The 27,714-nt window shown below is 41.3% G+C and overlaps 1 protein-coding gene across 1 annotated transcript in view; it reads left to right on the top strand.

Moving 5' to 3' along the window:
• Positions 1–27,714, top strand: part of LOC142245541 (uncharacterized) — a 74,516-nt gene that overhangs the window by 8,495 nt on the left and 38,307 nt on the right. Inside the window, exons 9-25 of the mRNA XM_075318321.1 lie at positions 1,633–1,782; positions 3,901–4,088; positions 4,241–4,332; positions 4,472–4,578; positions 4,671–5,020; positions 5,116–5,219; positions 7,735–7,850; positions 8,944–9,129; positions 9,245–9,456; positions 17,439–17,536; positions 20,090–20,193; positions 20,810–20,998; positions 24,804–25,003; positions 25,879–25,967; positions 26,091–26,209; positions 26,309–26,482; positions 26,833–27,038. Of these exons, the coding sequence (XP_075174436.1) occupies positions 1,633–1,782; positions 3,901–4,088; positions 4,241–4,332; positions 4,472–4,578; positions 4,671–5,020; positions 5,116–5,219; positions 7,735–7,850; positions 8,944–9,129; positions 9,245–9,456; positions 17,439–17,536; positions 20,090–20,193; positions 20,810–20,998; positions 24,804–25,003; positions 25,879–25,967; positions 26,091–26,209; positions 26,309–26,482; positions 26,833–27,038 (2,684 nt within the window). The remainder of the gene's footprint in view (positions 1–1,632; positions 1,783–3,900; positions 4,089–4,240; positions 4,333–4,471; positions 4,579–4,670; positions 5,021–5,115; positions 5,220–7,734; positions 7,851–8,943; positions 9,130–9,244; positions 9,457–17,438; positions 17,537–20,089; positions 20,194–20,809; positions 20,999–24,803; positions 25,004–25,878; positions 25,968–26,090; positions 26,210–26,308; positions 26,483–26,832; positions 27,039–27,714) is intronic.

Below are 27,714 nucleotides of genomic sequence, written 5' to 3'. Positions count from 1 at the left end.
CTATAATACTGCTCCTATGTACAGGAATATAACTGCTATAATACTGCCCCCTATGTACAAGAATATAACTATTATAATACTGCCCCATGTACAAGAATATAACTACTATAATACTGCTCCTATGTACAGGAATATAACTGCTATAATACTGCCCCCTATGTACAAGAATATAACTATTATAATACTGCCCCATGTACAAGAATATAACTACTATAATACTGCCCCTATGTACAAGAATATAACTACTATAATACTGCCCCTATGTACAAGAATATAACTACTATAATACTACCCCTATGTACAAGAATATAACTACTATAATACTACCCCTATGTACAAGAATATAACTACTATAATACTACCCCTATGTACAACAATATAACTACTATAATACTGCTCCTATGTACAAGAATATAACTACTATAAAACTACTCCTACGTACAACAATATAACTACTATAATACTGCCCCTATGTACAAGAATATAACTACTATAATACTACCCCTATGTACAAGAATATAACTACTATAATACTACCCCTATGTACAAGAATATAACTACTATAATACTACCCCTATGTACAACAATATAACTACTATAATACTGCTCCTATGTACAAGAATATAACTACTATAAAACTACTCCTACGTACAACAATATAACTACTATAATACTGCCCCTATGTACAAGAATATAACTACTATACTACTGCCCCTATGTACAAGAATATAACTACTATAATACTGCCCCTATGTACAAGGATATAACTACTATAATACTGCCCCTATGTACAAGAATATAACTACTATAATACTACCCCTATGTACAAGAATATAACTACTATAATACTGCCCCTATGTACAAGAATATAACTACTATAATACTGCCCCTATGTACAAGGATATAACTACTATAATACTGCCCCCTATGTACAAGAATATAACTACTATAATACTGCTCTCTATGTACAAGAATATAACTACTATAATACTGCTCCTATGTACAAGAATATAACTATTATAATACTGCCCCCTATGTACAAGAATATAACTACTATAATACTGCCCGCTATGTACAAGAATATAACTACTATAATACTGCCCCTATGTACAAGAATATAACTACTATAATACTGCTCCTATGTACAAGAATATAACTACTATAATACTGCTCCCTATGTACAAGAATATAAGTACTATAATACTGCCCCTATGTACAGGAATATAACTACTATAATACTGCTTCTATGTACAAGAATATAACTACTATAATACTGCCCCTATGTACAGGAATATAACTACTATAATACTGCCCCCTATATATAAGAATATAACTGCTATAATACTGCCCCCTATGTACAAGAATATAACTACTATAATACTGCTCCTATGTACAGGAATAAAACTGCTATAATACTGCCCCATGTACAAGAATATAACTATTATAATACTGCCCCATGTACAAGAATATAACTACTATAATACTACCTCTTATGTACATGAATATAACTACTATAATACTGCCCCCTATGTACAAGTATATAACTACTATAATACTACCTCTTATGTACATGAATATAAGGTTGTTTACAGATTGAATGAAATTATTTTTTTTTCATTTTCTTATCTTTAGCTTCCAGACCTCTCAGCTGATACCATTGCTACAATCCTTAGCTGCTGTGTTTCTGTCAACGCTGTCACCTCACAGGTCGCATTCTACCTGTTCATCTCACAAATTCGTGCGCAAACCCTTAGTAGCGCCTTAGATAAATTCAATAGCAAAGTAAGTGCATATACCTACAGTAAGGATGCAACATCTATCTAGAATGTTAGCAATTGCATTTTTCCTGACCACTATACCACAGTGCAAATGTAAAGCTATTTCTAAAAATTCACATTGTCTATAAATGTCACTCTAAGGTGAAAGTGATAAAACAATGACAGGCTGCAACTTAGGTTGGATATTATAACGTTAGATGTTGTCTGTGGGGTACTTAGCTCAGAGACAGGACACAACAGTGCTATGGGGCACTTGTTAAGTGGATGGGGGGATTAAATGCTTCAAATGCTTGCCATTACTAGAATGAGCTCCCAACATAGTTTTTTAAAGTTCCATTTAGGATTAATTCAAACAAAATCATAACCTTATATAGTGAGCGCCTCCTAGTGGTGTCTGTAAAAATCTGTATTTTATGAGCTCCTCCTAGTGTTGTCTTTATAAATATGTATGTAGTGAGCTCCCTCTAGTGGTGGCTGTATAAATCTGTATGTAGTGAACTCCCCCTAGTGGTGGCTGTATAAATCCATATGTAGTTAACGCCCACTATTTGTGTCTGTTCACATTCATATATAATCAGTTTCCTCTAGTGGTGGCTGTATAAATCTATAGGTAGTTAGCTCCCCTTAGTGGTGGCTGTTCACATTCATATATAGCAAGTTCCCTCTAGTGTTGGCTGTATAAATCTATAGGTAGTGAGTTCCCCCTAGTGGTGGCATTATAAATTCATGTACAGTAAGTTCCCTCTAGTGGTGACTGTATAAATCCATATGAAGTGAGTTCTCTCTACTGGTAGCTTTAGAAATCCCTCTAGTGGTGGCTGTATAAATCTATAGGTAGTTAGCTCCCCCTAGTGGTGGCTGTTCACATTCATATATAGAAAGATCCCTCTAGTGGTGGCTGTATAAATCTATAGGTAGTGAACTCCCCCTAGTGGTGGCATTATAAATTCATGTACAGTAAGTTCCCTCTAGTGTTGGCTGTATAAATCTATAGGTAGTGAGTTCTCCCTAGTGGTGGCATTATAAATTCATGTACAGTAAGTTCCCTCTAGTGGTAGCTGTATAAATCCATATGTAGTGAGTTCTCTCTACTGGTAGCTTTAGAAATCCCTCTAGTGCTGGCTGTATAAATCTGTATGTAGTGATCTCCCTCTAGTGCTGGCTGTATAAATCTATAGGTAGTTAGCTCCCCCTAGTGGTGGCTGTTCACATTCATATATAGAAAGATCCCTCTAGTGGTGGCTGTATAAATCTATAGGTAGTGAACTCCCCCTAGTGGTGGCATTATAAATTCATGTACAGTAAGTTCTCTCTAGTGGTGGCTGTATAAATCCATATGAAGTGAGTTCTCTCTACTGGTAGCTTTAGAAATCTGAAAGTAGTGAGCCCCCAATTGGACCCGGTATAAATGTATATATAGTGAGTTCTGTCTAGTGGTGGCTGTGTTATGGACAAGATTATGAACTATTATGAGTATTAAGAGTTATATGAAGATATCCAAAAAAAACAGGATTTAAGATAAATGCTTGAACTGTGTACCACACCTATATCTGCATTCAGACATCATAAGACTCACAGACAGTCTGGACTTTCATGTGACAAGTGAATCATGCTGACATAGCCTAATATAAATGAGGAAATGCATTGTACATTACAGTATATTGTATATCACAGAATAAGCTATTGTACGGTATTGCCCAATAGGAGACGTGTTACGTATTAATGGCTCCTAGCCAACTTATTCCTTTAAATGTTTGTCAACTTCCGTAATTAAACCAGTCATATTTTCTATGCCGATCCATGTCATTTCTCTGGTCTGCATGGAAGAATAGTATGCATGCTACTAACAAATGACTCATGATTTGGATGCAGACGGGGTTAAGGTAGATGCACAATTAGATTGCATCACTGTAAATTAATGGCCCCCTTAACAGCTGTATAAATCCATATAGCGTAAGCTCCCCCTAGTGGTGACCATAAAAATCGATATAGTTTCCTGAGTCAGAAAAACAAAGTTCATCTATGCAGATACATTAACCAAAATGATTCAGCACATAATGGTGGATTTGAGAACTGTGAACCCAAGATATTCTTTTATTAAGCTTGAATCTTCATCTTTCAGGTTCCTTCTGCTAACATGTCACAAGAAAATAAGAAGTACTTGTTGAACGCTGTCTTTGCAAAACTGAGTGAAGATCCTCAAGCAACATGTTTGATAGACAAATTAGTCCTATATTTTTCTGCCATTGACAAAGATACTCTGAGCTGCATAACTTCCTTGCCAATCTCATGTGACAGCTTTGAGATCATGTAAGTATAGTGAGTAAATGTTGAGTGGACAACCCCATGAGACATATCCTACTATAAGCGAGCGCTTACTAAGCCATTTATGTATTGATAACATGGAAACCTCTATCATAAATTTCAAAAGTTTTGCTAAACTTTGACTTTCCTGTTTACAGTGTTGCTGGCTTTGATTTGTCATACTCTACCTTTGACCAAGACATGCGGGATCAAATTGCAGCAGCTATCACAAATTTTGTCAGCACACATTGTAAGTTTAAAAGAAATGTATCTGCATGGGTGGGGCTCAGAGATCCTTGTGGGTGTATCCAATCCTACCCACGCTAATAAATATCAATTGTGTCCATCAGAATTGGATTTTATTAACCCTATTATTTCTGCCTTTTAAGCTTGCATGAAAGCAAACACAGCTGATTCTATCAAGGCCTACTACAGAAGTTTTATGCCCGATGTTGACATTACTGCATTGGCTGCAAATTGGGGCATTTCATCGTTGGTAAGCTGCAAATTCGAAGAAAACAATTGTTTCTTGTGTAAATGGTAATAAATATTAATGTAACATAATGGTTCGACTGATTTACTTAACAGGGCTCAGCAATAGACACTTTAACTGACGTCCAATTGGCCCAATACGTTGTTGCTGCAAGTATTTTCAGCAGCTTTGACACAGCTTCACCTGTTCTGCAACTTCTGAAATCCAAAGAATATACTTTCATAGTCAATTTTCTAAGCACCTTGCCAGCGAAGGACTATGGCCAACAGATCTCATACTCCTTGCTGTACACCGCAGTCACCAGGCTTTACGCTTCCAATGATCCTCTTTGTAGACCAAAACTAACGTCATTCTTCAAATCGACATGCAGCTACCTCTTTGTATATATGGATCGTTCTATCCTCGCTCTGTTTGTCTTTGGAGATTGCTCCGAATACCAGGCCGTGTAAGTAAACCTGAAATCTACACTTTCCTCTTCTTAATCCTACTTGGTGCTTCATGGTATTAACTACATTTTGGCTATATTCTGTTTTCCTACAGCTATGGAGCTATTGATGGAGTCTATTCCAGTTTCTCAGAAGATCTCCAATCATTACTGTATGAATACAGAAGCAATTACTTACAAGCAGAAGCAGCAAAGTCAGGTAAGGATCTTTTTTTTTCTTGTATAGAATCTAGAACTCACGTTGGATTTAGAAAAACCCATATTGTTCGGGAGTCTTTCCGACTAAAGGTGGCTTTACACGCTATGATTTCGCTACAGCGATCTCGTTGGGGTCACGGAATTTGTGACGCACATCCGGCCGCGCTAGCGATCTCGTTGTGTGTGACTTCTATGAGCGATTTTGAATCGTCGCAAAAACGTTCAAAATCGCTCATCGGTGACATGCCTCCCTCATCCCAATTATCGTTGCTGATATTTGGGCGATGTAGTTCGTCGCTCCTGCGGCAGCACACATCGCTATGTGTGACCCCGCAGGAACGAGGAACATCTCCTTACATGGAAGAAAGGAGGTGGGCGGGATGTTCGTCCCGCTCATCTCCGCCCCTCCGCTTTCATTGGGCGGCCGCTTAGTGACGTCACTGTGACGCCGAACGGACCGCCCCTTAGAAAGGAGGCGGTTCGCCGGTCACAGCGACGTCGCTTGGCAGGTAAGTATGTGTGACGGGGGTGCGTGATTTTGTGCGAGATGGGCAGCGACATGCCCGTCTCGCACAAACGATGGGGGCGGGTCGCACGCTAGCGATATCGATACCGATATCGCAGCGTGTAAAGCCCGCTTTAGAAGAGCAGATAAAGTTTTCATATGCGGTAGTTTGGAAGAACAGCTCATTGATTTCATTGACAACTATGTGATGCCTAATTAGGAAAAATAAATATTTACCTATTACAACTAGCCAGAGGAACACCGTATATTTAAACTATCGTTGAGGTTTCTTCTAACAAAATGTTATGGACCTTCTTCCATCCCAACATCCTAACAGGAGTCCTTCTCATTTTATGATGCATGAGTTCTATTTAATCATTTTAAAGCACTATTTCATCCAATAAATTGATTAGGAAGTTGCTGGCTTATATCTCCAATATTTGCAAAGGTTGCTGGGCTTTTTAGAATGGAAAGCTATGCACAAGTTTGAGCTTTCGGAGATGGCTAGGCTTCCCCTATATATGGACTACCTTCGTGAAGAAGAAAGATGAAGACGTTTGAGCTTGGACAATGTTTTGTTTTCCTTCATAATAATAATAATAATGATAATCCTTATTTCTATAGCGCCAACATATTCTGTGGTGCTTTAAAAGTCAGAGGTTCATACACAAACAGACATAAGTAACAGTTATAGAAGATGTAATAATTAAAGAGGACCAAATCACCAGGATTTTCCTATATAAACTAAAGCGAGTGCTATACTGGCACTATCATGCTGATTCTATACATGCCTTTTGTTGTGAGATCTGAGGTATAGTTTCTGAAATACAGGCAAGTAAAGTTTGGGAAATGCACTGTTATTTGATTGATAGCAGCTACAGAATATCTAATAGGTGGGTTTTATTTTGCTAGTTATTTCCTCCCCTGTCTGTTGCCTGTCCTTCCTCCCCCTGTCTCTGTTATTACAGGGGAATGAGAGAGGGAGGAAGAATAGGGGGAGGAAGGAGGGAGGAAGGACAGGGGGGAGGAAGAACAGAAAGGCAGACATGGGGCGGGAATAGCTAGCAAAACCCGAGCAACCTATTAGATATTCTGTAGCTGCTGTCAATCAAATAACAGTGCATTTCACAAACTTTACTTGCCTGTATTCACAGAAACTGTACATCCAATCTCACAACTAAAGATATGTATAGAATAAGCATGATAGCACCAGTATAGCACTGTCTTTAGTTTACGTAAGAAAATCCTGGTGGTTGGTCCTCTTTAAAGCAAGAATAAAGACAACCCTGCTCGTAAGAGTCTACAATGGAGTGAGGTGGAGGTTACACAAGGTGTAAGTGCTTAATTACAATGACGGTCCAGCCATCTCCAAAAAATAGGGGGATAGATAAAAGGCTGCATTAACCAGTCATCAGCCAATCTTTTAAATGCTTTGGGCACAGTGGAGTTTAAGGGAGAATTAATGTTCTGAGAAATAGTGGAGGGGATATATAAGAATTGACTTCAATTAGGGAAGGTGATAGGCCACCCTAAAAAAATGTGTTTTTAAGGAGCGTCTAATGCTGTGTAAGTTGTGGATCATCCTAGTTTCTTGGGGTAGAGCATTCCAGAGGATTGGTCTAGCTCGGGAGAAGTCTTGGAGCAAGAGGTGGGAGGTTCAGGTTCAGATTAGCGTGGATGGTAGACAAAAGTCGTTTGCAGAGCGTAGACAACAGGTAGGGTGACAAACAGAGATGAGGGTGAAGAGGTAAGGGGTGCCATGTTGTGAAGAGCTTTGTGGGTGAGAGCAGGCAATATAAATTGGATCCTCGAATGTATGAGCAGCCAGTGCAATGACTGGCACAGTGCAGACTCGTCCAAGTAACGATAAGCCAGATAGGTGACCATGGCTCCAGTATTAAGGATGGACTGGAAAGGGGAAAGTCTAAAAAAAACTATAAAGCTGGAAATAAAGTTAAGTACTAGTGCTAAAAAAAATCTTGTATTTAATCATGATTTCCTATTTCTGCAGGATCCGCTTGCACATACGGTTTGTCAAGTTCACAGTGGTACCAGCTGAACTTAGGAATGTCCTCCAGTGACTTTTTATATAGTGATATTATGAAGTTGGACAGTAACTTCGATGGAGTAAGTGTTAACTCTTGTCAAGCTTAGCCAATCTCTTTACAGTAAAATACGATTGATAACGCTCTGTACTTTCTGTTGGTTCCCAACTCTCGTGCAGTGTATGGTCATACAATATGCATCTAATATGACCCTATCACGTTGTATCTTACTTAAGCACTATACTGTGTGGTTTCCAAATAACATTGCCATATGTCAGCCAATTAACATGACCAAATTAATGTACTGTATGATGTCTATATAGCAGTGAACAAATATTACCAATGAAGTAACATCTCCAAACCTAAAGTGGTCTTTCAGCAGTGCCATGCAATTCATGGTGGTGGTGACAGGTTTTCGGGGCTATCTCATCTATGTGGTAGTTGATTGCAGAGGTCGGACAACCCTAAGGGGTACTTTGCACACTGCGACATCGCAAGCCGATGCTTGCGATGCCGAGCGCGATAGTCCCCGCCCCCGTCACAGCTGCGATATCATTGTGATAGCTGCCGTAGTGAATATTATCACTACGGCAGCTTCACATGCACTCACCTGCCGTGTGACGTCGCTCTGGCCGGCGAACTGCCTCCTTATTAAGGGGGCAGGTTGTGCGGTGTCACTGCGACTTCACACGGCTGGTAGCCAATAGGAGCGGAGGGGCAAACATCCCGCCCACCTCCTTCATTCCGCATAGCCGATGGGAGCCGCGGTGACGCAGGTAGGAGATGTTCCTTGCTCCTGCGACTTCACACACAACGATGTGTTGCCGCAGGAGCGAGGAACAACATCGGACCGTCGCGTCAGCGTAATTATGGAATTCGCCGACGCTACACCAATGATACGATTACGACGCTTTTGCGCTCGTTAATCGTATCATCTAGGATTTACACACTACGATGTCGAGAGCGACGCAGGAAGTGCGTCACTTTCGACATGACCCCACCGACATCGCACCTGCAATGTCGTAGTGTGCAAAGTACCCCTAAGGCTAGCAATTTCCTTGGGGGCAATGACTGATTTCCAGGTGTTTCTGAAGCTCAAAAGAGGTTATCTGCACAAGAAACCCTTCTAAAAGTCAAATGCATTGACCATTTTTGTGTTTTGTTTTATTTCCTAGTATGAAGCTATGGAAAAGCTCACCATAACTCAGACTGTGGATCTTATCGAAGCAACTGCAATATTCACTGCCACATCTCCAACAGACTCTGATATACGTATTTCAGCTATTGTCTCCGTCCTGCAGAAGAGGGGATATTCATACTTACAATCATTCATGATACAATTAAAGACTTATCTAATTCGGGTGAGTGGCGATCTACCGTACAACACAATGAATTATACCAACATGAGATTGTGACGCATTTGGTCCTCTCAAATATCATTCTACAACCAGTTATTCTTGTTTTCTTTCTTCACAGGTTAATATCAAATATATTGTCAACTTCAATGTCCGAAAGGTGTTCTTACAAGGGGTTTGGGCAATATTAGAAGTAAGGTTTTCCCAGTTCACTGCTAATGATTGGTTCACCTGGTACAATGATTTGTCCTTTGCCCTGTCTGCAATTACCGCTGACCAGCTTTCCGTACTGTCCTACAATTTGGTGGCAGACTGCAACAACTTGGGCTCCATGTATGTATCATCTGACTTGACGTTAAAATGTTTTACGCAACAAGTTGTAATTGACATCAACGGTCTGATAATTTTGTCAACTACAGCAGGTCTAATTTGTACTTAAGCTAATAGTATATTTCGCGAGGAGGCCACGTATGTTTAAGTCTTTTTGGTTGATGTTCTACTTTTTAGTTTTTGACCAAGAGAAACACAAAAAATATAATACATATGAGGAAGTTGTATGAAATCACAATGAATGAATAACATCGGTCCCAGTAACTTTGAGCCTCACGTTATAGACCAAACAACAGAAATATTGCAAAGGCCAATATTCAAGGACCATTGTCAAATTGAAAGAAGGTCTTTTGTTTTTCAAGACCAGCACAACTCTTGGGTTGCACTTGGTAATACAGTTCAGCTCCATTTAAGTGGTTAGAACTCACATGCAACAAACAAGAGTTGATGTAGAAACTTGGCACTCAAGATCAACGTGAATAGTGGTTTTTATTGTGAAGAATTTGTAGGACCAGCACAAGCACAGATGTTTTGGTCAAAATACCTTCATCAGTGTGCATGCAGAGGGTCCTCAGAAAGTATAGTAGCATGCCGAGTGGCGTAGCTGGGTATGACGCGGTGTCCACCACCGTCTATGTGGCACTCCCGGACACTGCGTCATATCCAGCTATGCCGATCGCCACGCTACTTTACTTACTGAGGACCCTCTGCATGCACACTGATGAAGGTCTTTTGACCGAAACGTCTGTGCTTGTGCTGGTCATACAAGTTCTTCACAATAAAAACCACTGTTCACATTGGTCTTGACTCTTGAGTGCCAAGTTTCTACATCTACTTGAGACGGTTTTGGACCCTACTTGTGCACCACCCAAGAAGGGCCGTGTGTATCAACTCACAAACAAGAGTAGGTCAGTTTTTTTGAGAAAAAAAGGTAACTCATTATAGAATGATAAGATAAGACCATTTCAGAGGAGTAAAGGTTAGTAAAGTGCCAATCGGTAATACATTTTCAAGAAATTTTTTGTATAACGCTAAGGTGTAGAATTTTTCAAGATTTCCAGTTGGTGGCATTTAAAGGGAATTTGACAGGTTCCCCCCATGCCCTCCAACCCACTAGTATTTGTATATTTAAATACCCGCATATCCAGCTCTTCATGTTTAAAAAAGTCATTATAAGCCCTGTTTTTAATATGCTAATTAGGCTTTCTTTTTCGCTCCTAATTGGGAGACCCAGACAATCGGGTGTATAGCTATTGCCTCCGGAGGCCACACAAAGTATTACACTTAAAAGTGTAAGGCCCCTCCCCTTCTGGCTATACACCCCCAGTGGGATCACTGGCTCACCAGTTTTGTGCTTTGTGCGAAGGAGGCAACACATCCACGCATAGCTCCACTGTTTAGTCAGCAGCAGCTGCTGACTATGTCGGATGGAAGAAAAGAGGGCCCATACAGGGCTCCCAGCATGCTCCCTTCTCACCCCACTTCATGTCGGAGGTGTTTGTTAAGGTTGAGGTACCCATTGCGGGTACGGAGGCTGGAGCCCACATGCTGCTTCCTTCCCCATCCCTTTTTACAGGGCTCTGGGTGAAGTGGGATTCTATCGGTCTCCAGGCACTGAGACCGTGCTCCATCCACAGCCCCTGGTATCTGCTGGACATGGAGCGGAGTATCTTCAGGGACATGGCCCTGCTACATGGAGGTACTCTGTGTCCCTGTGGGGACCGCGCAGACACACGGCAGCACTGCTGGGTGTGTTAGTGCGCCAGGGACAGCGGCGCTGTCCGCACTAGTGCCATCGCACACCACAGCGTTGCTGGGTGTGTTAGTGTATTGGGTGACTACTGCGCTAACCGCCGCTGCCACTTTTATTTAAGGCGCCGCTGGGATTTGTGGTGCGCCGGGGACTTCCGCGCCGGCCAGCACTGATATGCCGGCCGCGCTTATTAACTCGAGTCCCCGGCTTCTGGGCCTAGTCTCCCTTCGTTACCGCCCACAGGCCTGACAGTCAGGGTAGGGGCGTGACGCTGCATAGCACAGCAGCGCTGAGAGCTGGAGTATGTTTTGCATACTCCACCCCTCTCACTGTGTGCACTGTGAAACCGGATTCCCGCACTTTCTCAGGCACGCCCACGGCTTCCTTCTCTACAAGGACGCCGGCAGCCATTAGTGTCAGTTTCTGTACGATACAGAGACAAGTGTGGAAGACCCTGGCATTCTGATAGTCACACAATCGCTGCAACAGGCGTTAAGCAGCACCTGTGGTGCTAACCCCACTAGTGCAGAAGTGCACTTATAGATATGCTTGTACTATATACATTGCACTGTTTGGTCGCACGTTGTATATACCCTCCTGGATTGTGCGGAGGAGTTATCAGCATATTCTCTGTGTAACACAAAGGTGCAGAACCACATGTTTTTCTATGCAGCCGGTACAGCATGTACGGCTATACGGCCGGCAGGTTACATAGACCCCCATTATGTCTAACTCAGCCGGAGTCTCTGCTAATGGCCAGAGGATGAGGACGGTGTCTGCAGTATTTACTGACAGATTTTCTGAGACTATGGCTATGATACTAGAAGCCTAGCAGTCCGGACATGTCTCTCACAACATGGGCACTGTTGAATCATTGATCCATGGCCCCCCTCAGTGTGAACAACTAACAGCTCCGGGATTGTCACACGCATCCCAGAGTCACGGCTCTGCACAGACGTCAGTCCCAGACAGCCTAAGCGGGCTCACTATGAGCGGCCCTCGGTTTCATCAGGGTCCTAGCAGAAGGACTCTCTGTGTAATGAGGCGGAAGTAGCGGCTCAGGATTCTGATCCTGAGACCGCTCTCAATCTGGATACACCTAATGGTGACGCCATAGTGAATAATCTTATAGCGTCCATCTATAGAATGTGGGTTATTTCTCACCCAGCTCCTCCAGTGGAGGAGTCAGCTTCACGTATTTTTCTGGACCACTCTGCCTTCAGAGAGGCAGTCCAGGAACACCACACTTATCCAGATATGCGCTTCTCCAAACGGCTTAGGATACACGTTATCCCTGCCCCCTGACGTGGTCAAGGACTGGACCCAGTGTCCCAAGCGGCATCCTCCAATCTCCAGGCTTGTAGCTAGATCCATAGTTGCAGTGGGAGATGGAGCTGCACTTAAAGATGCCACTGACAGACAGATGGATCTCTGGTCTAAATCCATCTATGAGACTGTCGGCGCACCGTTGGCCCCAGCATTCTCACCCTTGGGGCACTCCAAGCTATTTCAGCTTGTCTTACACAGATTGACACGGTTACACGTACATCTGTGCCGCAGGTGGCATCCTTAACCTCTCAAATGTCTGCATTTGTTTCTTACGCGATTCAGGTTGCCCTAGACTCTGCGAACCGTACGGCAGTAGCCTACGCTGCTCCGTGTTTTTAAGCAGAGCCTGGTCTGCTCGTTAAGTGAATGGAAGGCAGATTCTGCTTCCAAAAAAGGTTGCTTAACCAGTTGCCTTTTTCTGCTGACCGACTGTTTGGTGAGCGTTTGGATGTAACCATTAAACAGTCCAGGGGTAAGGATTCATCCTTTCCTCAGCCCGGACACAACAAACCCCAACAGAGCAGGAGGCAGTCGTGGTTTCGGTCTTTTCGAGGCTCGGGCAGGTCCCATTTTTCCTCGTCCAATGTGGACTCAAAAGGATCAGAGGAGCTCAGATTCTTGGCGGGCTCAGTCACGCCCAAAAAAGAGACAGTCTGAAAACCCGCTTCCAAGGCGGCTTCCTCATGACTTGCGGCCTCCTCTCTCCGCATCCTCGGTCGGTAGCAGGCTCACCCGCCTTGGCGATATTTAGCTGCCATAGGTCAATGACCGTTGGGTGTGAGACATTCTGTCTCACGGGTACAGGATAGAGCTCACTTCTCGTCCTCCAACTCGATTCTTCAGAACTTCTCCACCTCCCGGCCGAGCCGCTGCTCTTCTGCAAACAGGGTGCACTCTATAGGCAGAAAGAGTGATGACCCCCGTTCCTCTTCAGGAACAAGGTCACGGTTTTTACCCCAAATTATTTGCGGTGCCTATAAGAACGGGCCGTTCCGTCCCGTTCTGGATCTAAAACTGCTCAGCAAGCTCGTGGACACCAGGCGGTTCCGGATGGAATCCCTCCGCCATGTCATCGCCTCAATGTCCCAAGGAGATTTCCTAGCATCATTAGGCATCAAGGATGCTTATCCACACGTGCCGATTGATCCAGAGCACTAGCGTTTCTACGCTTCGTTATAGCAGACGAACACCTTCTGTTCGTAGCTCTACCTTCCGGCTAGCGACAGCCCCACTGGTCTTCGCCAAGGTCAGGGCAGCAGTAGTCACAGTCCTGCACTCTCAGGGTCACTCTGTGATCCTATATTTAGACGATCTACTTGTCAAGGCACTCTCTTAGGAAACATGCCGACACTGCCCGAACGTTGCGCTGGAGACTCTCTAGAGTTTTGGGTGGATCATCAACTTTTTGAAGTCAGATCCGACCCCGACCCTATCGCTAACATATCTAGGCATGGAGTTTCATACTCTCTCAGCGATAGTGAAGCTTCCGCTAGACAAACAGCATTCACTACGGGCTGCAATCTCTTCTTTAAGAACCAGTCGCACACATTGAGACGCCTCATGCACTTCCTACGTAAGATGGTAGCAATGGAGGCAGTTCTTTTCGCGCAGTTTCATCTGCGTCCACTACAATGTGACATTCTCCGCCAATGGGACGGGGAGTCGACCTCCCTCAACAGAGTCGTCTTTCTTTCTCAGGCGGCCAAGGAATCTCTACGGTGGTGGCTTCTTCCCACCTCATGGTCAAAAAGAAGGTCCTTCCTATCCCCATCCTGGGCGATAGTTACGACAGACGCGAGTCTATCAGGGTGGGGAGCAGTTTTTCTCCACCACAGCGCTCAGGGTACGTGGACTCAGCAAGAGTCCACCCTTCAGATCAATGTTCTTGAACACAGAGCAGTGTATCTTGCCCTACAAACCTTCCAACAGCAGCTGGACAGCAAGCACATCCGACTTCAGTCGGACAACTCCACAGCGGTGGCATACATCAACCACCAAGGAAGAACGCGCAACCGGCAAGCCTTCCAGGAAGTCCGGCAGGTTCTGATGTGGGTGGAAGACACGGCATCCACCATATCCACAGTTCACATCCCAGGCGTGGAAAACTAGGAAGCTGACTTCCTAAGTCGCCGGGGTGTGGCCGAAAGGGTATGGTCTCTTCACCCGGACGGGTTTCAGGAGATCTGGCGCCGCTGACAGAGGCCGGACGTCGATCTAATGGCGTCACGGCACAACAACAATGTGCCAGCTTCATGGCACGGTTTCACAATCATCGAGCTCTGGCGGCAGACGCCTTAGTTCAGCATTGGTCGCAGTTCCAGCTACCTTATGTGCCACCTCTGGCATTGTTGCCCAGAGTGCTGCGCTAGCAGGACCGACTGCGGCCGCGCCATCCTCGTCGCTACAGATTGGCCGAGGATGTTGTGGTTCCCGGTTCTGTGGTGCCTCACGGTAGGCTAACCGGGGGCACTACCAGACCAATCAGACTGGCTGTCTCAAGGGCCATTCTTCCATTTGAATTCTACGGCCCTCAACCTGATGGTGTGGCATTGAGTCCTGGAACCTAGTGTCGTCAGGATTACCTCAGGACGTGGTTGCCACCATGAGACAGGCTAGCATACCAACGTCCGCCAAGATTGACCACAGGACGTGGAAGATATTCTTATCTCGGTGCTCGGCGCAGGGTGTTTCTCCCTGGCCGGTTGCATCGTCTATGTTTCCTTCCTTCCTGCAATCTAGGTTGGAAAAAGGGTTGTCGCTCAGTTCCCTTTAGGGACAAGTCTCAGCGCTATCTGTATTTTTTCAGAAACGACTTCCTCAGGTACGCACGTTCCTACGGGGAGTTTGTCGTCTCAGCACTCCGTACAAGCGGCCGTTAGAGCCCTGGGATCTGAACAAGGTTCTAATTGCTCTCCAGATGCCGCCTTTCGAGCCTTTGAAAGAGGTCTCCCTTCCCGCTTTTCTCGGGAAGTGGCCTTCTAGTAACGGTCTCGTCTCTTAGGAGAGTTTCCGAGCTAGCAACGCTCTCATACAAATCTCCCTTCCTGGTCCTTCACCAGGACAGGGTAGTTCTGCGTCCGATTCCGGAATTTCTCCCTAAGGTGGTATCCCACTTTCATATCAATCAGGATATCACCTCACCTTCTTTGTGTCCTCGTCCAGTCCATCAATTTCAGAAGGATTTGCATCTGTTGGTTCTGGTGAGAGCACTCAGGTTCTACTTCCCGCATGGCGCTCCTGCGCCACCCGGATGCACTCTTTGTCCTTGTCGCTGGTCGGCGTAAACAGTCGCAAGCTTCTGAATCCACCCTGGCTCGGGGGATCGAGGAACCAATTCTTGAAACCTACAGTTCTACTGGGCTTCTGGTTCTCTCAAGGCTGAAGGCCCATTCTACCAGAGCCGTGGGTGCATCCTGGGCATTACGGCACCAGGCTACGGCTCAGCAGGTGTGTCAGGCACCTACCTGATTGAGTCTGCATACTTTTACCAAGCATTTTCAGGTGCATACCTACGCTTCGGCAGACGCCAGCCTAGGTAGATAAGTCCTTCAGGCGGCGATTGCCCACCTGTAGGAAAGGGCTGTTTGACGGCCCTATCACGAGGTATTCTTTTACCCACCCAGGGACTGCTTTTGGACGTCCCAATTGTCTGGGTCTCCCAATTAGGAGCGAAAAAGAAGAAGGGAATTTTGTTTACTTACCGTAAATTCCTTTTCTTCTAGCTCCAATTGGGAGACCCAGCACCCGCCCTGTTTTCTCGGGGTTTTTCTGTTTTTTTCGGGTACACATGTTGTTCATGTGGTATGGTTCAGTTCTCCGATGTTTCCTCGGATTGAATTGGTCTTTAAACCAGTTATTGGCTTTCCTCCTTCTTGCTTTGGCACTAAAACTGGTGAGCCAGTGATCCCACTGGGGGTGTATAGCCAGAAGGGGAGGGGCCTTACACTTTTAAGTGTAATACTTTGTGTGGCCTCCGGAGGCAATAGCTATACACCCGATTGTCTGGGTCTCCCAATTGGAGCTAGAAGAAAAGGAATTTACGGTAAGTAAACAAAATTCCCTTCTTTGACTAGTCCATGGGGCATTACTTTCCCTAGACTGTGTGCATGATAACATGATTTGCAAAAGCCGGCATTATCGCCAGATCTCTGAAAGTCACACGCATGTGTATGGCTTTCTTCACAACATAACTTTGCCTTTGGGCAATGCATTGTGCATGCCTGTCAGTTAGGAGCTTTCTTCTTCACTTACGGGCATGCGCAGTGTGTCTCTCTGAAGCCGAACACCAACCTACACCCAGGCACAATGATGAAGAAATCTGTGCACATGCGGAAGATTTGCCGAGCACTGGTGATGACGTCGGCTGTTTCAAACAACATTATCATGCCCACGGGCATGAAAACATGCTGAGAGGGACAACTCGTCTGGGGAAACATATGCCCCCTCAAATACATAAAGGCCTATTTAGCATATTAAAAACAGGCTTTATAAAGACTGATTAGACGTAAAACACAACAAAAGGATGGTTCGGCAGGGCAGGTATAGAAATACTGGTGGGTTAGAGGACATGGGGAACCGGTCAGATTCCCTTTAATAGAGAACTATCATTCCTTATATCTAGGGATCAAAAAACTGTCTCTGACTATGTCTTAAACACACAGTTTATTAGTAGACACAGTCCTGATTCCAGAGCAGATTGTTTTATGCAGAACAAGTAAAAATCCTCTTGAATGATGGCAGCCAGCCATTTTGAGAATCAATTGGTAAATTGCAGAACTATTCATTCTACAAAGAATAACCTCTATTGGGACCAGATGCTTTTCTGAACCCCAGGTGCCAAAAAGTTTAGAATCGATACTGAGAATTATAGTCTATATTAAAAATATTTTGCTTTCCCATCTAGTGTTGGAGGATTTGACCTTGCATTTACTTATATGGATGACGATACAAGAACTTCCGTTACCTTGTGGATCGTAGGAATCCTTAAGAATAGCCCAAGCAGTAAGTGACCTAATTTAAAGGGAATGCTTTATTTAATTATTTACTTTTATTATCAGATATTTGTTATATATGCCTGTAGAAGATGTCATGTTTTTTTTCTAAAATGTTGCTATTTATTTACAAAAAAATAGGGTTTGTTGTAGACTAATATACACTCCAGAAAGGAATGGAGTGCAATTACTACCATAGAGACAAGGCAATGGCAGAGGAGCTGTATACAAGACCCTATTGTGTGCAAAGTGTGATTACCTAGGCTTCCCATAATACACTAGCATGGTTGTTACCTTCAAATCTAGTAATGACCCTCTAATGATACTGACCCTGTACTATAACTCACTCCTCCTAATGACTCTGCAGATCCTGCCCTCTAATGATGCTGACCCTGTTCTATAACTCACTCCTCCTAATGACTCTGCAGATCCTGCCCTCTAATGATGCAGACATAGTTACATAGTATAGTTACATAGTTACTCAGGTTGAAAAAAGACCTAGGTCCATCTAGTTCAACCTTCCTCCACCAGTTCTACATTTAGTCACTAAGTCATTTATAACCGACATTGTTGTGTGTACTGAGGAAATCATCCAGCCCTTTTTTAAAAGCTGTTATAGTATCTGCCATTACTACCTCTTGTGGTAGGGCATTCCACAGTCTGACTGCTCTAACTGTAAAGAACCCTTTCCTATTTAGGTGTCGGAATCGCTTTTCTTCCACTCGCAGTGAGTGCCCCCTGGTCCTTAGTACTGTCTTTGGAAGAAATAAGTCATGTGCCAGTCCTTTATATTGACCACACATGTATTTATACATATAAATGAGATCTCCTCTGAGACGTCTTTTTTCTAAGCTAAACATATCTAACTTTTTCAACCTGTCATCATATGGGAGGCCTTCCATTCCTTGTAATAGTCTAGTTGCCCGCCTTTGAACTGACTCTAACTTCTGAATGTCCTTTTTAAAATGTGGAGCCCAAAACTGGATCCCGTATTCCAGATGTGGCCTTACAAGTGATTTATAGAGGGGTAACAATACATTGGGATCACGGGATCTAATCTCTCTTTTTATACACCCTAAAATCTTGTTTGCTTTAGCAGCTGCTGCTTGACATTGAGTGCTGCTGCTCCGCTTATTTGTAATGAGAATACCCAAGTCCATCTCCTGTTCTGTAGTCCCGAGTTTACTTCCATTTAATGTATACGCAGCTATAGGATTACTCCGTCCTAGATGCATTACTTTACATTTATCAACATTAAATCTCATTTGCCAAGTATCTGCCCATTCTGACATCTTATCCAGATCTTTTTGTAATATTGTACTATCCAGGTCAGTTTTTAATATCCTACATAGTTTGGTGTCATCGGCAAAGACTGACACTGTACTATCAATCCCATCCACAAGGTCATTAATAAAGAGAGTAAAAAGAATCGGTCCAAGCACAGATCCCTGCGGCACCCCACTGCTGACTATAGCCCATTTAGAGAATGTACCATTTATGACTACTCTTTGTTTCCTATCTTTTAGCCAATTCCTTACCCAGTTGCATATTGTGTCCCCTAGTCCTTGCTTCTGGAGCTTTAGTATAAGGCTATTATGTGGTACAGTATCAAATGCCTTTGCAAAGTCCAAATAAATCACATCAGCTGCATTACCAATATCCAGGTTTGAACTTACCCCCTCATAGAACCCCAACAGGTTGGTTAGACACGACTTATCTTTCATGAATCCATGCTGTTTGTCAGTTATCATATTATTTTCTGCAATATATTTTTGCATGTCATCCCTTAAAATGCCCTCAAAAACTTTGCATACTACTGATGTCAGGCTTACTGGACGGTAGTTGCCTGGATCTACCCTCTTATCTTTCTTAAATATCGGTACCACATCAGCAATCCTCCAATCCTGAGGCACCAACCCTGTTACAAGTGAGTCTAAAAAGATGAGGTACAGCGGTCTGTCGATTACGGAGCTCAATTCCCTCAATATTCGTGGATGAATGCCATCTGGCCCTGGGGATTTGTCAATGTTTAATTTACTCAGACGTAGGCGTACTTCAGACCCTGTACTATAATTCACTCCTCCTAATGACTTTGCAGATCCTGCCCTCTAATGATGCTGACCCTGTACTATAACTCAATCCTCCTAAAGACTTTGTAGATCCTGCCCTCTAATGATGCTGACCCTGTACTATAATTCACTCCTCCTAATGACTTTGCAGATCCTGCCCTCTAATGATGCTGACCCTGTACTATAACTCAATCCTCCTAAAGACTTTGTAGATCCTACCCTCTAATGATGTTCACCCTGTACTATAACTTACCGCTCCTACTGACTCTGCAGATCCTGCCCTCTAATGATGCTGACCCTTAATGATACTGACCCTGCACTATAATTCCCCCCTCCTACTGACTCTGCAGATCCTGCCTCCTAATGATACTGACCCTGTACTATAATGTGACTGACATGATTTTATGACCCTGTCCTATACATATTGTGCATTAGCTCTGTTAACTCTGTTTCTTCACTATATCACTCACAATTTAATATTTTTTTCATTAAAGAATGCGTAGAAAATGAAAGCACATGGTTAATCGATGAATTCAAACAATTTAAATCATATATCGATGTTCCTACATTGGTAGAATTGAATCCAAGTATAAAATTGGTAAGAATATGATTCAATGATTGTAAAATAACTATCAAAAATATTTAGAATGTCTAAACCTTTTTTTTTTTAATGAACTATTTCTAACAGCCTATTTATTCTTACTGTCTTATACCACATTACAAGTAATGTCACTTAGCTTAATCCAGTGTGGAAGGAACTTTTCCCTATTATGAGACACTTAGCAACTGCTTCAAAGACGATTTTGGGTATTATGTTACTGGAGAATAATAGGCTGGAGTTCATAGAGCCAACCAAAGGAAAAGATTCTGAGGGTCCTTCCACGATCTATACAAAACATTTTCACGTCCACTTTTAGTTGCCTTGTAATGTTATCACATAGGACATATAATAAGGTCTAATAGGTCGTTTGCAATTGCGAATCATCTCATAGACCCCGTGTGGTAAGTTATCGACTTTAATGTCAGGTCCATTGGGGTCTTCTACTATCCTTTGAAGCCCATTATTGAATCACAGCTTGGAGGATTCTTTTGTACTCATATTATCACTCCAACTCTGCTAATAAGTACTATACCGTAACAAAGTTAATTTTCTTATATTTTTGGATTGCCAATTATTAAAAGTTTTTTTTGTTTTCTTTCTCTTTCTCTTACAGCTTGATTTATTAGTTGACTTTACCCCAACCCAGATCGCACAAGTAGTATTCAACGAACCAACAGCACAGAGCAATGCAACCGTCATATATTTCATCTTCACTACAGCCATCATCATCCCTGATGACCACACTACGACAATTGCGAATTTGATAGAATATTGGACCAGTTTTAATTTTGAAATGCAGAAGGTAATACCTTGAAGCTATTGTATTGTATGCTTTCCATCCATTCAGTCTTACAAGTGCCATTTCAGAATTACTTGACAATCCTTTCTCTACATCTAAAACACTGGCTGTAATGGACAGCCGGTGAAAATCAATGAAGAGTGTGCAAATGATTGTGATTGGTTTTTTTACCCTTTTACTTTCATAAGAGTTAAAAAAAAAATCTGAAAAATATTACAGCAAGTACCCATATGCCTAGAACTAAGGAGATAGAAAATAAGTTAGAATAATGCTCAATCATTGTAGCAAATGCTGGGGTGCATCACGTTTACTGCAATTTGCTGCCAAGCAAAATAAAAACAAAAATAAAAATCTATAGTTGACAAAAAAGAAAAAAACACAATACTGCCTTTCGATAGGAAACAAGAAAACGTTTACAGAATTCCTTAAGGAGACGAAGGAGGTCTCTTTTCCAGGTAAGATGTAGTAACTATCATCAGGTGTCACACGGGGCCCTATATTTCTCTATTAGTTCTTTTGTATTGTATCTATTGGAATAACAGCGATACAAAAGAAGGTATTACTTATTTACATCTTTAGTCAGATTACTATCTGATAAAGAGATTTCCTTGCAGCAAGAGGGTATCAGGGAAAAAACTTTGCTACTACTTGGGCCCGGAAAGGACCCCATTGCGGTTCCTAAAAATTAAATTACTCTCTTTTTTTTTCATGCTGATGTCCATATTATAATTATTTTTTTAGAATAGCAATAATTATGAGTGATGTAAAAATATATAGGGTATTCAGATCTTCACCCATCCCTGCACCTTCTTCATGCAAAGACATGTTCTACACTCCTACATTTGTTCTACATTTATACATTATTTATACATTACTTATTCACATCTTTAATCAGATTACTATCTGATAAAGAGATTTACTTGCAGCAAGATCGTATCAGGGAAAAACTTTGCTATTACCTTGGGTCTGGTAAGGACCCCAAGGCGGTTCCTAAAAGTTAGATTAATCTTTTTTTTTTTTCATGCTGATGTCCATATTCTAATTTTTTTTTTTTATAATAGCAACAATTATGAGTGATGTAATAATATATAAGGTATTTAGATCTTCACCCATCCCTGCACCTTCTTGATGCAAAGAAATGTTCTACATACCTCAGATAAATGGAATGCAATTACTCCAAATGTTTGATCTTGCAATAACTATTGAGCAACTTCTGATCAGTTATTGTTGGCAAACATGGTATGAGATTTTGACTTCTTCGTAAACAAAGCAATTAAGTCATGGAAAGACTTGTTTGCAATTATTATGATCAACCTCTAATAATCAGTGCATGCATTATTTATATGGAGTAATCACATCATTCTGACAATATAATTAGTTCTTAGTGTCTAACCTGTTTGACTGGGTTTATTATCATTATGTGTAATTACAACTAATTAGTATGCTGGATTTTTACTGGGGTTTCACTGGTGAAACATGTTTGTACACATACTTAAAATCTCTAAGGAGCTAAACTAAACATCACGTTTACACAAAAATAACCCCCTAACACCAATCTTTGCTTCTAAGCATTGGCTTAACATTTAACACAAACTCATTCTTTTTATTAGCTGTATTTTGTATCAGCTCATGGAAACCAATGATGGTAATTCTTGGAATCCTGCTCAATTAACTTCATATAAAATGATACAAAAATATATATATATTGGATAGATTTGTGATGATTAATCGTTGGTTTCCCAATAGTATTAATGATCTGGGTGATTGGACTTTACCAGTTGGACAGGCTTTACATACTTCCTCCTGACCTTTTTACTTGGTTAAGCTTTTTTATGTCCCTTTCTTCTATCCAATCAATAACTTCCCTTCTAAGGTTGTGGGAATTTTTTTTTTAGAAAGTGCATTCTCTCATTCATCTTTTCGAGATTAGCAGTGCTCTCTCTCCGGTGTCGGAAAGTTTAGTGAGTTGGGTTGCATACAAAAAAAACCCCATATTGTATAAGATTAGTAATAAAGGTCTCCTTCAGTAAGCGCTTGCTGACATATTTTTCTGGGACTGCAAAGCACTTCAGTTATTTAGGATACTGAGCTGTAGTGCACCATTAGCGCCGGCTTAGATTTTGTGATTTCACCTAATGTTTACACTTTGCAGTACATAGAATGAATATGTTATATGTTACATACAGTACCATTGTCTACAGTACTAATATTGGGCAGTAGGTGGAACTGACATCCCTACATTTTTGGCACACAGATATTTCCTATTCTTTTTGTACTGTCAAGAAAGGATTGTCTAAGTAACTATGAAAAATGCAGGTTGAAGAGTCTATGGACTACTGATGAATTTCCAACAAAAAAAATAATCATCTCATAATATTGATATAACAAATGCGGTGGAGTTGGAATTTTTTGTTTAATTGTTCCTAATAGGTGACCCTATGAATTTGTGTTATGGTGGGTAATCCAATGCTGGTTGCAAGCTGGTGAGGGGGTATCCCTCTTTGTAAATTGAATTATAACACTCACATACTAAATTAGCAATGAATTCACTGAAGAGTAATGAATAGAGTCATTCCCCTCATTAGTAATGACTCTATTTTTGACTGTGTTAACACCAATACCCTGCTTACAGTGTAGATAATGGGAGCTGAAAGCCCACATACACCACATATATGCTCTACATGCACACACATACATATGTTCATACATAGACTGCCTGCACATACAGATGTAACACATATATATGCACACATATACTTACACATCTAAATTACATACATGTATACATCCATATACACACCTATATACACACACCGATAAATATACACACATATAGTACTTACATATACACACATATGCACTAAAATACACACATACATTACACACACATACACACAAACACATACACGTACAGTACATACATATACACATATGCATAATCATACCCACATACAGTACACACATACACAACCATACACACATACAGTACATATGCATAAACATACACACGCACATTAAACATACACACATACAATACATATACACATATGCATTGAAATACTCACATACACATATACACATACAGTACATACATATACACACATATGCATAAACGTACACACGTACAGTGCATATACACTAACATACACACAAACAGTACATACATATACACACATATGCATTAAAATACATATACAGTACACACATACACAGACATACACATACTGTACATACATATATACACATATGCATTTAAATACACATACAGTCCACACATATACACAAATACACAAACATACACACATATACATAAACATACACATGTAAACTTCATATATATACACGTACACACACTTACAAACATTTATCCATAAATATACACTAATAAACATACACGCATAAATTTAGGTAGAAATATTAATTCATGCACATAAATACAATCATATACACATACATGTAAACACAGTTGCATACCTTTATCCATAGATTTAGACTAACATTGATGCACACATACATACAAACATGCATGCTATATCATATACTGTATACATTCCGGTACAAATACATGTACATACACAGATATGCATACACACACAAGCACACTCATTCACATATACACATTTTCAATCAGAAATCAGACATTTCTGTGACTACCCAGGGCAGGACTACTTTCTCTGGAGTTGCATGGTTACACGTGAAACCCCAACCAGCTCTTATTTTCCTTGAACAGATAAAATATCTTTTCTCATTAGGCTTTTGAAAAAAAAAAGTCTTATTCCCTTCTATCACATTTACCTTTTTTGTTTAGATTGAACTGATGTTCACTGTTGAAGTCAAATTCGAAATGTTGCAACTGACAACGGAACAGATTTCAATAGACTATTCCATATTCGGGGCAGAAGACTGGGCCCAGTGGGGCGAGAGACTCCAATGTGTGTTGCCAGTGGTTAACACAGATATCCTTGATCAAGTCCCAATGGATGTTTCTTGTGACTCCTTCACAGCAATGTAAGTGATGCCGGATAGAAGTCATGTTTCAATAGTTTTGGGATTTTTACTCGTTTCATACCTATCTACGTGCCACAGATTTATGTGTTCGTATAAATTAGGTTAGCTTTTATCCAATCAGATAATCAAAGTGCTAATGTCACAACAATCAAAAGGGAAGCCCTCTTCTTGAAACTGGTTTACTCCACTCCAAATCCCGACCTGCAACTGGAGGATCTACTATTTTGTTCCGCAATGACTTTTCCCCTATGGCTTGCTAATTTAAGAAGAAGACTGTGGCCAAAATTAGTTGAGACCCACAGCCGAGGGATGGGCTGTTTCATATGTTACATACATCCTAGGGAGCTCCAAGTGGCAGAAGAGGCATCAAGGGGAGAATATGCCACAACAGAAGGACATAACTCAGCTCGGAGTGATCCACAGGGGGCTGGATAAACTCCCCGGTGGGCCCTCCAACCCCCTATTTTGTTAGTAGATGACTTGAGTCACTACTGTATGGACCAACAATGACAGCATTTCATCATTCGTTTCCCAAACCACCCAGTTTATTATTATATACAAGCATAGGTAAATTTGTGAATGAGGGTAATGTAATACTTGCATGTAGCGTGACACTGAACACAACAAAAGGTGATGACGGGGTAGCAGTTGTACTTAACTTTGTTACCCAACAGGGTCCAAATACCCCTCAATTCCCTCAACCACATAAGATGAGATGAGATGGGAAGTTCAGCATTATAAATGGCACCTGGTGGGTAGGAGCTCAGTTATAGATCTAATAATACGCCTCTGCCCCAACAGTACAGGATAGCCAATGAACATTTAAGTTAAAAAGATTTCTATCTAAAGTAAAAAGACTTCTTGTCAAATTACAGCGTCAATATACTGAGCACAGTCTATGTAGGAACTATTGACACAAGCCGGGATGACGTCTACAGCTTCTTGGACAAATACTTAAAGCAAGGTGAGGAGACTGAGTCAACTGATTATACAAAAAGTACAAAAATTATTTACACCATTATCGATGATCATTACCTTTACTAAGACACTTCAGGACTCATATTTGCTTTTGTTGTATACCTCATAGGCATACCATGCACAGCTTCCATAGTCAGCACCGTGACATTCTTAAAAACGTCTATGGGAAATTATTCTGTTATGGCAACTTATGAAGAGTTCAAAGCCTACTTCCCCGGATTCAATCCCGTAAGTATTAATGTAATCGGGACACATGGCTGAATAAGTGGACACGTCCTTTTAATGCGTTTTCTAACTATTGTTCTCTAAATTTTACTTTTCTTTTAGTTTGAAGACGGAGTAATTCCAATAATGACTGTAGAGCAGATAGCAGACATGATGGTTGTGGAAAATGTGTATGACAGTCAGGAGCATGCTGTTATAGTCTTTCAGTACCTGCAGACACTTTCAGTCGAGAGTGTAGACACCTGTATGGCCCAATTCACCGCAACAGCCATAAAGGTAGGTTTTACGAGTTGTAAGATCCTTAAGATGTTACATGATATTGCTCCATAAAACTATTAATTGAGAATCAAAGGCTCAAATGAAAAACTTTTTCTAGCACTTCAAGGCCCGTTTGGCATGATCCCTATTGCCTCTGCATCAAACTGAGCCCATTGAAAAATATTTTTCACCTCTATGACTGACATAATGGGTACATTTGTGCCCACTAGTCTTGCATTACTATGGTATATATATATATATATATATATATATATATATATATATATATATATATATATATACAATATTAATGAGGTCTGAGATATCAAGTATGAGTCTAACAAATATTTTTGTTTGTTTTCCCCAAGAAAAATATCAAATTTATCAACTTCAGCGTCACACAGTACATGCTTCAAAGTTACCTAGGAATCATAAAGACCAGCATAGAAACATACACCTATCCTCAAATTATACAATTATTCCAATACAGAATACCAAAAATGTTCATTAGAGTCTTCTCGAAGAGCATTTTGGAATTTTTTGCCGTTAAGAACTGTGCTACTATGGAAGTCATGTGAGTAAAAACGATGATCAGAATGGTAAACAATGTCATTTTAACACATAGTGTTCATGAATTCATGTGACCATACACATTGATATATGTGGTCTTGTTAGCAAATGTATATTATGTTTTGTGTGACTTTGTCTCGTTACTTCCACTTTCCTTTTCAGTCCGAAATTACTCAAAAAATGTTTATTAAGATGAAAATCCTTAAAATTACATCTATTATAGACCTGATGAATTGGAGGGAAATTAGAACTTATAGGGGTATTCCTATCTCCACAATCCTATAATATGCAGTAGGTGTAATAATAATAATATTATCAAATTCCTCCAATTACGGTATAAATGTAGTATAATTCTCCTGATTAGCTATGCCGCTTACCTCATATGTAGGGCATTACAGTAGCATAGGTGTCTATGGTTACGACCATTCAAAAAGTAACAGTTACTAGGGGTCATAACCATGGATTCCAAAGCTTCTTTAATGGACTGCACATGAGGTAAGTGACATAGCTAATCAGGAGAACTTTACTACATTTCTAATAGGAAGTATTTTGTATTATTATTATTATGATTACTAACTGTAGTACCTGGCGTTGCCCGAGATAGTAACTAAATTTCTCTCTCCCTCTCTCCCACTCTGACTCTCTCCTACTTTCCCTCTCTCCCACTCTTCCTCCTCCCA

Source organism: Anomaloglossus baeobatrachus, chromosome 7 (genome assembly GCF_048569485.1).
Source record: "Anomaloglossus baeobatrachus isolate aAnoBae1 chromosome 7, aAnoBae1.hap1, whole genome shotgun sequence".
Taxonomy (NCBI): Eukaryota; Metazoa; Chordata; class Amphibia; order Anura; family Aromobatidae; genus Anomaloglossus; species Anomaloglossus baeobatrachus.
The sequence above is the reverse complement of the archived record's forward strand: the minus strand, read 5'-3'. Positions and strand labels throughout refer to the sequence as shown.